Below are 13,329 nucleotides of genomic sequence, written 5' to 3'. Positions count from 1 at the left end.
AAGCTGCAGAGTGATCTGTGAGTGCCAAGGCTTTTCTACTAGTTGGGAACGGCCCGTGTGCCCCCTTGCAGTGCAGGGTGCACCCTCCCTCATGGAGTGAGTGCTTGGGCTGTTAGTGCACCACCTGGACATCAGAGACCTTCAGGCCAAAGAGCTCCATCTGCACAGTGGTGTAGATGGAGCCAGTGTGTCTCACTATGACACATATTCCTGTACTGTGACCAAATGTGTACATTTTATTTCAAGAAAGATGCTAGGCAGCTGGGGGGGACTACAAGGAAGAAGAGGGAAAATGATCAGAGGTCTGAAAAGTGATACTGATAAGTTCAAATAGACTTGACCTGTTTTGTCCAAATTAAAGATGAGAAGACTGGACAGGAAAAGGGTAGAGTAATTATTTCAAGTATGCAAAAAAGAAAAGAAAGAGACTGCAAAGGGCAAGGTGCGTGATGAGTGCTGGGTAGAATATCAAAGTGTTGGTCTTGAATTGCTGCAGGAAAGATTGAGGATAGGAAGGAAAACTTTAATATGATAAACATAACGTGGTTCTATATGAATAAATAAAGATATCTCAAAGAAACAAACCTTTCCTTTTGAAATTTAAAAAGGAGTAACAGAGATTTTAAAACATAAGAAATGTCCCCCTGGGTCAAACTAGAGGTGTTAGATACTATCTAATCACACAGTCTGTCTCTGATGGTGCAAACAGTGGTGCAAACAGTGGATGCTATTGAAGAAGCACATGAACCCGCTTGCTTTCTGACTTTTGTTCTTTCTGTGCCCTCCCAACATCAATAATCGTTAGATTAGCGATCCTAAAGCATGCACTCTTGCTTGTTCCTTTTAGTATTTCTTTATGGACCTGTTGTCTTTGGACTTGTTTAGTCCGATATGAACCTGCTGGCTATGTCTGCCTCCTGAGGCAGCTGTTCCAGAAGTTCACCAAATGCTTTTTCAAATATCTTTTAAGTTGTTCGCCTACGGCTTTCCTTGAATGCCCCCTAGTTTACATGCTTGAAAAGCTCTTTTTCTAAAACCTTGCAAAGCAGAACCAGAAAGGGGAAAGGACTCGGTTACTTTTGCAAGACTTCTGCATCAGGTCTTGCAGAACCGCATGGTTTTGTCATACAAGGAAGGTGTCTTCACAGTTTTCGCGAAGAAAGGAAAACTATCATGATATAACGAAGCTATTGTCACAGTATTCACAAAATCGGAATCTCCTTGGCATTATTGTGTCAGCGTGTCTCCTTAGGCCCACCTATGCAATGTATAGGAAAGAAGGAATTTTTCCTGACTTGAATTCACAGCTGTTTTGAGGTAAATTCCGCAGCTGTGACCAGAAACTGGATGACCTTGTTAGTAGGACAGCCACAAAGTAGCCACAAAGTTTGGTTTTGATTATAACGTCTGTTTTTCTTCTTCTTGAAGTCTGTTCCTTAAAATTTGATGTGCTCATGTAATTGCAATGTAGTTCACTGCCCTGCTTTACCTCCGGTGAAGGGAGTTTGAGACTTCGCAGAGAAGAAGAGAAAGAGAGCAAGAGAGACGGACTGACAGACAGACACAGAAGCCCATAGTATGGAAAAATAAATGATATCACCGATGGGCTTTTCTGTCAGTGTATATGAGTTATTGAATGCTTAGGCAGAAGTATTACACATTTTTTCTAACCCTTATCCCCCATAAAACTCAACAACTAAAAAGATAACCTGCCTGTAGTTTATTAGTGGTCTTAACATGCATTCGTCTTTTTCTTTTTTTCCTTTTCTACTTTGTTTAAAAAAAAAGAAGTCTGTAACAGAAATACAAATCAGATTCCCTCCAGTGGTGTAGATTTTCGTTTCTCAGTAGGTAGGTAGAAGAAAAAGATTCATAATTCACTTACACTTCTATGAAGCCAAGATTTTTTGGAAGTGACTGGTGTTTTGGAAAATGTGAACAATTGGGGCAGGCATCTTGCGTTCTTCTGGCATCTGGATTTTGGAAGTGTTGAGCACCCCTTGTGTGAAATGCAGCCCCTTCAAGGTATCGTAAAATAAACATAACACAAATTGAGGCCCCTGAAACCACTCATCGCTTTCCTGGTTGTTTGTTTTAGTTGTTCTGGACTCTCAAAATGATTGCTTTCAGGTATTGTTCACTGCCTCTGGGCATGAATTTTAGACAGTTACTGGGTGACACCGGTGCCATCTTGGAGCACATTTCTAAGCACACATGGCTGGATCGTCTGGGCATGGCCAGGTGGTGCCACTGCCCACCCTTCCTGCTGATGCTGGCCTCCTGGCTAGAAAGCAACGTGAGCTTGGTGGGGCCAGCAAGAGAGCATATGGCTGCTGGTCAAGGCAGAGGGATGCTATGGGGTCTGAGGGGGGCTCTGGGCTACAGGGATTCTTCACGCATCCTATATTCAAGAGTTATTTAACAAAGTGCATTCAAAACTTTGGGAAGAAGGGCAGGAATCCAGGTCTCCCCTTCCCAACGGAGCACTCCATGCCAGCAATGTTGAGAGCTTTGATTTCTTTTTCTTCTTTTTGGCCCATAACATTAACTTTATTGTTGAGCAGCCTGAATGGTTTCTGAAAGGCAGTGAAAGACCTGCCACCTTCTGTTCTCTTCAGATCCTTCTGATCTTTTCAGATCAGAAAAATCATTCAGGCTACCCTGTGACAGCATCTTGCACGCGAGTGACGTTAAACCCAGCCAGGTCATCTTGCCTTATGAAGAGCTCTCCAGAAACAGCTGGAGAGAATTATTTGAAGGCAGATATCTGAGCTATTTAAGAAATCATCCTGGTGGCTGAACCGTTGTCACCATTTCTGAGTACTCCCCTTAGCTATGCTGGCTATTCCTCTGCTCCCTCACAATCTCCTTTTCATTTTAGTCTGAGATGTTTGAAGTTTGGAGGTAGAGGGAATGAAGTGCCAGTTGCCAGGCTCCCTAGGAAAACTAGTACCTCAGACTCAACCCTTGCTGCTGAGCACAGGGCAAAAGACAGATGGTAAAAAATTAAGGATTCCTCCTTTCCATAGCACATCTGTCCAGCTGTGTCTTAATGCATCTGCTGCTGGTGTCGTTGTTTTCCAGTAGGAGCCACTAGCTAAGATGTTGTCAGTCTCCTCTACTGTACTCTAGAAGTTTGCTTGCTTGCAGGTTGAACAAAAGTTGGCAATGCCTGGCTTAGCATCCTCCTTCTGGAGGTTCATATGGTGTTAAAGGAGATGTAGATGAAGAGGACATCTCTATGAGGTAAAATCTGTCCTTTTGATGGAAGCCATTTTTATTTATATAGGGAGGGGAATAACAAATATACTTATTTAACATTTAAGCACTTACACTATACTGATGTGAGACGCGTCACTGCAGCTCAGTGAAACTAGCGTCTGTATTTGTTAGATCTGCTTTTGTCCTTTGGTTAGAAAGGTATTTTGCCTTTGGGGAAGCATCATCACTTTTTGTGTTGCTCTACGTGGGGTAGAGAATGTGAAGGAGAGATGCTTGACCAAAACCACCTTATTCATACAGCAGTCTTGTCCCATCTTTGGAGGGACTGAGTGGAGAATATTGCCATACTCCAGTAAATATAAATGAACTGCATTAAGTGCAAGTTGTACGTATATATCTTGAGGCTCCTACGGTCTGTTTCCTACTTGGGGCCAAAGGTTCCTCTTCAGTATCCAAGTTCCTGAGTCTCTTGTCAGTGGCACATAAACACCCTCCTACTGAGGTAAAAGTATATTCAGATGACAGCCGTTCTTTCCAGCCCCTCCTGAACTGTTTGGGAGGGATCTCCTGTGCTCTTGCTTTGGATAGGTTAAAAAATTAATGTTGGATGCAGACACTGGTGTAACTGTAGTCACAAAGCAGTGCTGGGCAGGATCTACACCTCTGAGCTGAGGTCTTAAATCAATCATGTCTTATGGCTGAATCGCAAGTTTGTCTTTTTACCATGTAGGATCTGAAGAATATTACCAAAGTTTTGAACCTGGAGTTGCAAAGCTAGGCGGTCTTGTGCATGCTTAAACACCTAGACAGGGAAAAAACCAACCTGTATTGCCAAGGGTGCTATGTGCTTGGAGCTCCCAGTGAAATCCATCCACTTTTTTTTCCCTTTTAAACTGATTCAGCTGAAGAGTGAACATGTCCTAGGCATTTACCACTCACAGAGAAATAAAATACTTCATCCAAATTGTTTCTACGTTGTGTTTGTTGATCTCGGTGAATTCGATAGCATCTTCAGGATGGTGTTGTCCAGTGTTTGAAGTACGTGAGATGAACTCCCAGTGTATATATGGAAGCAAAAAATGCCGGGGTGTAGTAAGGAAGCATTGTTTCAGCCTCGTGTACGACATTGTAATCGTATGTTTTTTAATGAACAGACCAGAGTAGTTACACTTAGTAATGTTTGTTCACTAAAAAGGAAAAGGGGTGTTAAATCATTGTGTTCTTTGATGAATGGCTTGTACACTGAAGAATAAATTGAACAAACTGGCATAGAGCTCAGTGAACATGAAATCAGCTATTAGAAGAAAGCTTGTGAACAAATTCTGAGCCTGATATGCATCTTTTGATTAATGTCCTATCAATCATCCATAGTGGCTACCTTAGCTAAGTCGTGCTGTAATCATTCATGCTTGCTTACAGGAACACTAGCAGGGACTATAGAGCTGCAATAACTGAATATTATTACTGATTTCTCCCTAACCCTTGCTGTGAACAATTACTGTTTTCACTACATTTCTGCTTCCCTTTATTAAAAAGAATACAATGCAAAATGAAAAGAGAGTTCCTCAAAGACCAGTAAAATTCTCCCAGGGTATTCTTAATGATATTCTGTCCTAAATGGGCAAACTATTGTAATGCAGAGTTCTCACCAGGAATAATGGTAATGTAATCACATTGAAGCTGTCTCTTCATGGATTGTAGTCAAACAGACAAAATGTATAGTCAGATTAATGAACACAGAATTATTACTTAAAATGGCTGAAATTATTTTAGCTCTTTTTGTATCACAGTATTTTCAGTTAATGCACTTAACAGCAACAGCAGTTAAGACTCCAGACTGTAAATTTGGATTAAATTTACCCTTTTGACATTACAAGAAGCTGTGATTCTTAAAAGGTATTACGGTTGCACCCCTCTCTTTTAAGACCTAGTGCTTTAAATTTGTATGGCTCTCTTGAACTGTGGTTGTTTGGTGGTTTTTTTTTTAAGAAAAAGGAAAAATCAATACATGTTTTCTTTTTTTTTCCCCCTGTGATTGTAAGTCATTGGCAAATGTTTACAGGAGAATCTTATATTCCTGTGTGTGAAGATTTAGTTCCACACCATTTATTTCTTGAGTGTGACACAAAGAATGCTTTGGCACTACCCACAAAATAGGTCCTTAGATGGCAGTGTAATTTCCTCCAAAGTCACTGTAGTCTGGGAAATACGGTGAAGTAATGAAGTGATGACAGGTATTAACATGCATAATGGGCTTTAATAGACATTTAATGTTGTTTAACTGGAAGAAGGAGAAGTGCTTTCCCATTGGAATATTTCTACATTGAAACTCATTGATCACCAATTTCAGAGGGGAAAGGTTAATCCATCAGTTTCTGTAACCAAACGGCACTGATGGAAATTCTTTAGGTGACATTCTGGATGAACTGAGCTTTCCATCTTTGCAAACAAATGAGTGATATGACAAGCATGGTGTTCAGAACACATTTAACCAATTGATTTTCTCTCCTCTTGTAATAAGATCTAGAGACATATGAAAGAGCGTAGCATGAGCCAAGATTAAAGGGACTGCTTCATACACGCGAACATAGGGGAAGTGCATTATCAATAAAAGTACTATAAAGCATGTGGGCACCCATTCTTTTTCTTTATATAAAGTTTGTTATTGCAATAAATAGCTGTTATTGAACTGCTTGCCTTTTATTTCACTTTTTCTGAATTTTATTTTGGTTGGCTTTCTGTGGTTTCCTGGTAAATGTTAGGAAAAAATGTTATGTTTTGTTATGGTATCATTTTTACACTCACTAGTAAATCCAGGCCAACTCTGGATTTAAAATCAAAATTTATCATCCTTTGGGGCATGAAGAAAGATAGGAGGGGGAGGGACCTGAATTCAGTTAATGTAAATATATCAAGTATATTTTAAGGTTTAATCTGTATGGTTCCATACTGTAATGACCCTCATCTTTTTCCTACCTCTTCCCTCCTTTTTCTCCCAAATTCAGCCCTGCTCTGAGTTTCACATACCCTCCTACGCCGGTATCCCTCCAGCAAATGCATCAGCAAATTATAAGTCGTCAGCAAACCCTAGGTTCAGCTTTTGGACACAGCCCTCCACTCATCCATCCTGCTCCAACTTTTCCTACCCAGAGACCTATCCCCGGCATCCCCAGTGTTCTGAACCCTGTCCAGGTCAGCTCTGGACCTTCTGAGTCCACACAGGTGAGAGACAACAAAAGAAACCTTTGCACCCCATTAATTTAAAAATGAAATAAATGAAACAAATGACATTGTCTCGATGGCAATTAATCACCACTGTCACCGAGACCCTTCGATAGCAGTTTTCTTGCAGCTATAGTATTTGCAGTCCCTTTATTATAAATCACAGGAGTGTATGCAAGGTTCCTGATTGGTAGCGTGCTTTTTAGTCCTCATAAATATTTCAGTGTGCTGCAGCAGCTTCTCATTCCAAACTGTCTCTCTTGGATCTTACACTGGAACTTAATAGAGGTGGGGAGTAAGAAAAGGGGGAAAACCACGTGTAAAACAAACATTTTAAGGATTAGCAGCTTCACCTCCAAATCCAGCTGACTGTAATGTACGCGGTGTCGTGTTCTGCCCGCCTGACATAGGTGTGAGTAACTCGAAGTGGGTAACGCAGCCCGTGAGCAACGGAGGAACTCAAAGATAGTGCAGAGGTCTGAAGGCTTTTTTCTCTGATATGTGCAAAATTGGACTTGCTGGGTTTGAATTAATCATTTCAGTAAACCAAAGTGTATTCTCAAAAGCTGGAGATGTGCAGCAGCAAATCAGGCCCATAACGTGGAGTTCATCACAGTTCGTGGTTTGCCTGTTATTAACTAGTGCTGTTTGTTTCCAGATGACCTGGGATAGGTTATTTATCAGTCTGGGAGCTGTTTATCTCCTGGCTAGCTTTTACAAATGTAGAAGCAGAACATACTGCTGTAGGAAGCATATTGATTTTTTGTGGGGTCCATGCAAGTTCAGATATCTCTAAAAGATCTCTGGATTCCTACAAGATCCATTTGCAGGTGTAGATAATGGTGTTCAGTCTAGCACAGCAAGAGAAAAACAAGATTCTGGCCTGTTTATGTCAGCAGCAGTTTTGCTGTTGACTTGGGAGAATCCAGGACTTCATCTAGGATTTTTTGGCTGAATGTCTGCTAGTGTTCAGTTTTTCTTCCTATCCACCATTATAATGGGAAATGCAGTAAAAGTGCTGAGATTTTGTGTGGGGTGTTAAGTGCAAAACCTTTCCTCCAAGTGTGAAAAAAGAAATCTCTCTCTTGTGCTCATTTGAATGAGTGTGCAGTGATTTTGCTTTTTAAAATTGTCTTTCTGAGGTTGTCATTATGTGGAAAATCACGTTTTCCCTACCCACCCCTGGCCTGACAAAACCAGCACTGGTTTGTAGCAAGGAATTACTTCAAACGCCCTCCTCCCTGTTCCCTCCCTGCTCCATTACAAGGTTGAGTGATGCAGCTCTTCCACAAGTTAATGCTATGTAATTGAAGCACAATGTAATTGCATATCCAATATAATTAACAGTGTAGCTTCTCCAAATAAAGTTGCTGAGCAGATGCTGCATATTTTTGTTTGGAGCTACATGTTTATCACGGTCTAATTTTGTCTTCTTTTGGGGGGGAAAAAAAACCCCTGCCGGCAGCAGAATAAACCCACAAGTGAATCTGCAGTGAGCAGCACTGGAGATCCAATGCACAACAAGCGCTCCAAGATAAAGCCCGACGAGGAGCTCCCCAGCCCGGGAGCAGGAAGTGTGCAGGTATGGTGGTCAGGTTGCAGTCCTAAGCTTTTCATCTCGCTGCTGGAGGGAAAATGCACCTTGTCTGTAGCACGTGTTTTCAGGCTTTCTGCCCTCGTATGGCCCTTCGTCTCATGCACTCGTGCCTCAGGGCAGCAAGGGTTAAGCGTGGGCAGTGAGGGGCTGCTGGGTTGCAGGGCTGTGTTGCAGGAGGAGGGCAGAGAGGAAGGAGGCTGATGGAGAGACGCCTCTGATCAGTCAGAGAGTGCTCAACCCTCTGTTCGCTCTGGAAAAGTGAACCAGAGACATTCAGGTCTTTATCGAGGACGTGTTTTCTGTTCAGCCCAGAATATTTACGCCACATTGACTTTTACCAGTTCTTAGCGCAGTACTGCGTTGAGGCCTCAGTGTCAGGCTTCAGTCTCGTTTGCTGTACTTTCTATACCAGTTGATGCCACTGGTTTTAGTAGAGCGACTCCTGATTTACAGTGGCTCGGGAGAGACGAGGATCAGAGCCTCGATCTTGTGAGTGAATCCGTGAAACCAAAGCAGAAGTCCGACTAAATCCTTCAGCAGGTTTGAAACGGAAAAATAGCACGAGTGCTTAATCTGAACCAGATGTTTACGCTAACAGTTGACCCTTACCCTGAGCACGTAACAAGCTGGGGAGAATGAGGCACCTTGAGGAACTGAAGGTGGAAAGTCAAAACGCAAAATTGAATACTCTCTCCCCTGCTCACCCCTTTCATGTACAGGTAATGGGCAAGATAAGTAGCCTGAAAATTACCAGTCTGCTCTTGGAAAGGTTTCCGTGTGCAAAACTGTCAGTGGATTAACAATGAAAACTCACTTGGGATTACTGGTGATCTGGTTTGTGTCTAACCATAGTACTAAAGTCAAATTCCAATTAATGCAACTATATTGAATAGTGCCTTTTTCACTAGTGGTGCCACTGAATAATAAGGAGCGAGTGTACAGATAAAGAGCTGGTTAATATGGGAGAGGGAAGCCAAGCCTTTATGATTTGCTTTGAATTGAAATGTAAAGGGATTTTTTTTTGGAAATTCGCTCAAGTGAGTACTCCTGGGGAGGAAAAATTTATTTTACACACATAGTCTGCATATGGCTCTTGGCTTTCCAGGCCTGTTTTGGGCTTCTGTATTTTGTAGACCAGAGCAATAGAGTGAACTGAGAGTAAAACAATCTACACACCCACCCCCATCTTTCTTTGAATGCTGAAATAATTCACTTTTCTTCCCCCTCAGTTTCAGAATTTCCTCTCTCCTGCTCACCCCTGTTTTTTTCCTCTCTCCAGGAACAGCCAGAAGGAATGACCCTGGTAAAAGAGGAAGGGGACAAAGATGAAAGCAAACAGGAGCCTGAAGTGGTCTACGAGACAAACTGCCACTGGGAAGGCTGTTCCCGGGAGTTTGACACACAGGAACAGCTAGTGCATGTAAGTTAATGGTATTCAGGAACTGGGTTTTAAAACTACGTGACCTTTTTCATGGGGGTCAGGTTCTCTGACCCTGTGCTGAGTCAAGTTTCTTAGCTAACAGCGCTGCAAACTGGAGAGGGGTTTATGAGTTTCTGAGAATAAAGAAAACTCGGAGCCACAGTGCTTGACCTGTTCAGTCAGCTAAAGCTTAGTGTAAAATTCAATAAAGTCTTCAATAGAGATTGTAATGGCTCTGATCCTGTAAGCCAGCAAACGCTATTTTGAGTTAGAGACTTTGATAGTTATTGAGTAATAGTAAGCTGGACATGAATTATTATTAACCTTTAGCCAAGTTTGATTTTTTCTCCCAAAAGGGACTGTAACAGGAGAAGTGGGCAAGGGGAATTCTTCCCCTTCCCTAAGAGGGGTTTTGGTGTCACTTTGCTGTTGTGTGTAAACTGAAGTGGATTATTTGGCTAAATACACAGAGTTATTTCAGTCTTCTTAGCAAAAGCGAACTGTAGGGTCTTATTTAGGCCACGATCAAATATTAGTCGTATCTGCCTTGTTTTTTCTTCCTCTCTAACATTTTTCCAAAATAAGGGATTTTTTACTATTTTGTAGTATTGTAAGCTAGCAAATGAATGATCAAAATCTAAAATATAACCTGGCAAGTACATTCCCCCCACATTTCCAACTTCCTTAGCTAGCAACACCTCTCTTAATTACCAATATCATAGAACATATCTAAATACTCCGAAAGAAAAGGAATTCCTAGTACAGATTAGAGAGGAACATCTTCAGCAAATGGTCAGTGTGTCAGAATCGTATTTATTGTAGAAAACTGTTTTAACGCTTTCCTGGAGATCATGCAAAACCTATTGCATAATGTGGGCAATGCTCCTGAAGTAACTGTTGAAAAGTGTACTTTTTCACCCAAAATAAATAAAAAAACCCACCATATATTTCCAAATGCTATGCAAAGTGGTAAACTGGTGCTGCAAAGCTGACTTTAGTAAAGCAATGCCAGCTTTTACTTCCTGGAGTGTAAGACCTCTTGGTGTTACAGTTATTTATCAAGATGTATTTTTAGTTTCTTGTTATTATTACGTAGTAGAAGTAACAGTAACAATAGCAATAATAATAAATGAAAGACCATCACAAACTAAAATAATGGCAAAAATTCAACATTTTATAAAGAATTCTTTGGGCACATTTTGCACAAAAAATACCCTGACATTTTAATAGGCAAAGGTGAACTGTGAGGAGAGACTCTTTCAGTGTCATAATGTCTTTTTGGGAAAAAAATGCCATATGAATGGCTGCTGCAAAGGGTTGGGCACATTTAAAAGATCAAGTGTCGGTCTTGCAATTGATTCCATGCAAACAGACTGATTGACATCATCTGGGGCTCTGCACAGGCACAGTCTTTATATTTGCTAATAATTGTAGGGCTGAAGCTTTATGATGCTTGGCAAACCTTTCTCAATATTCAGAAATGATCCTAGTGATGATAATAAATAATTTACACCAAAATATATGAAATAGAAGAGAAATTCTGAATAAAAGCGCCCTGATAATGGAAAAAAGGAAGAGGGGTTTTTGAGGTTTCAGACATCAAATTTAATTGAATTCCACTGTGCCTGTTAGCTAGTAGCTAATGTTTTGTAGTTTCAGGTGAATTAAATTGACAGTGTGATAGTTTGGTTGTGTTTTGGGTTTTTTTAAGTGAATTTGTTGTTTCTGGTGTGATTTTTGTAGTGAATCTGACTGTACTACAAGGGTTACTTCTGAAAACAGTGTATTTCTTATGTTTCTGCACGATGGCAACATCTGAAATGGGTTTCTCTAGGCATAAAGAAGGCAGATAAAAAATGTTTCTGTGATACAGGGAGTTCTTTTTGGCAGGGCTCAGGATTCAGATACGTTATGATGGCATTTAAGATTATGAGGTGCAAGTCCTGACTTGATACTCTGAAGACAATAAAATCATCATCATCATCGCAACCATCATATTCAAGTAGCTCAAATCATGCTGTAAGAGTCAGCGTGACTCGGTGATGGAGCCCTGGTTGTGATTTCTTTTGCTGCTCCGACAGAGCCCTGCTGTGGGGACTTGAGCGAGTTATTTCTGTCCAGAATTGCAAAGGGCTTTAGACATCTAACTCTGTCTGAAAGGCTGGCCCTTCACCCCAGTCTGTCTCTCCCACATTTTGTCTGCCCTTGATTGCCACAGCTGTCTGATGTACAGCTGCAGCAACTAGGGAAATGAAGTTCGGGTCTCGGTAGGGCTTCACAGGGAGGGCAGTCCTGGTTTGGCTTAGGTGTGTGACTCTAGCAGAAAGCGTTCAGTCCCTGAGCAGCAGTTCGGTCCTTGAAAATCTCCCCACTGATGTGGCTCATGGATGCCTCCTACCCAAATACTGATGGGTAAATCCGAGTAGATGCAAATTGCCGTAACCGCGCTTACCTCAATGTCTTTGCGCTGAGTGTGTTCCTGACTTGGTGTGTGCGTGCGTGCACCTGAACTAGGCACAGAGTATGTGAGTGGCCTGAGTACATCCTTTATGCAGAAGTATTTACACTGCAATAGCAGCTGGAGGCCTCGTCAAGCCCAGCATCCCATGGTGCTAGACGCTGCTCAAACGCAAGAAAGGAATCACCCTGGTGTGGACACGAGGTCTTCACCCTGTGCCTCCGGGGCCATGTACATCAGGCTGTTTGATGCTCTCTGGAGTTTGTGTACAGATAGGACTGTAGCTAGGATTGCGCTATTAACCCTCAAATCTTGCAGCAGAGTTCTGTCACATTGCCTCTCCTGGCTGCACGCGCTGCTGCTCTGCAGGTGATTCCCAACCCGCTGGCAGGCTCAGCAGAGCCTCAATTGCTCCAGCCCAGCTTGAAGGGCGTTTTGAAGTACGATGATGAACTGCCATCTGGGACATCAAAAGTACAGATAACCATCCAGTTTTGTTGACTCTGCTGTGGGGTAGTAATCATCAAGGCAGGGGCAACTGGCATAGATAAAGGCAATAAAGGTTAAAATTGCCCTAGCAAGATTCATCCAGATAACATCTGCTGGCTTCCCTATGTTCCCCGGTACTCAGAAAGGATGATTAGCCTGAGCAGAGAGCTACAGTTACATGTTCGCAAGTTGGGTGGGTATGATACAGTTTAGAGGAACTGCAGTGCTTAGGGAAAAGATGGAAGCATGTTTCTAGCTATTTGTTTTGTTTCCTAAAGGTTTAGGCACCTCAGTGTGAATTCTAGTCGCACCAAGTTGAGCAGAGCTCAGGAGAGCTTTTCCACAAGACACAATGCACACAGTTCACATTCTAGATGTCATTACTCCCATCATGTATAGGGTGTATACACAAGCATGTATGCCTGTGTTTCGAAAGAGGCAAATATAAATTTGTGTATATTCTGGTCTTTCTGTCACATGAGGATAGCTTTATTATCTTTTGGAGAATGATGGGACCCGATTTACTTTGAAATCAACAGTTGGGTGAATCAGATTCTAGCAATATCTGCATTACAAAGTGATGGGTGATATGGCATATGTGAAACAGTAAATACAAACATAACTGTATCTGAATATGTGGTATAGCTTTAGAGCAGAAATTGCAATTTTGGGCACAATAGTCAGCGTTTGATGGCATTTTTCTGCATTGCTTTCTGTAGCAAAGTCCTCCTGTTATTAGTGTAGAATGTGGGCGCTAGTGAAAGTGTGCTTAGGCCCCAAGAGACATTGTTTTCTGACTGAATTTATGAACAGGACCTGGGCTGCTGTGAATAAATAACTAAAAAGCTACATAAAAGAATTGTTATTGACCCACCCAGAAGGGTCTGACACTGCAATGATTTTGGTGCAGGAGCTCTTATT

General features: G+C 41.8%; 1 protein-coding gene across 3 annotated transcripts in view; it reads left to right on the top strand.

Moving 5' to 3' along the window:
• Positions 1-13,329, top strand: part of GLI3 (GLI family zinc finger 3) — a 213,953-nt gene that overhangs the window by 163,437 nt on the left and 37,187 nt on the right. For 2 of the 3 annotated variants that reach the window (XM_074575608.1, XM_074575609.1), the window contains exons 8-10: positions 6,228-6,444; positions 7,910-8,026; positions 9,321-9,461. In XM_074575608.1, the coding sequence (XP_074431709.1) occupies positions 6,228-6,444; positions 7,910-8,026; positions 9,321-9,461 (475 nt within the window). The remainder of the gene's footprint in view (positions 1-6,227; positions 6,445-7,909; positions 8,027-9,320; positions 9,462-13,329) is intronic. The other variant, XM_074575610.1, reaches the window with a different exon arrangement.

Source organism: Larus michahellis, chromosome 2 (genome assembly GCF_964199755.1).
Source record: "Larus michahellis chromosome 2, bLarMic1.1, whole genome shotgun sequence".
NCBI lineage: Eukaryota > Metazoa > Chordata > Aves > Charadriiformes > Laridae > Larus > Larus michahellis.
This window is presented reverse-complemented; position numbering and strand designations above follow the sequence as displayed.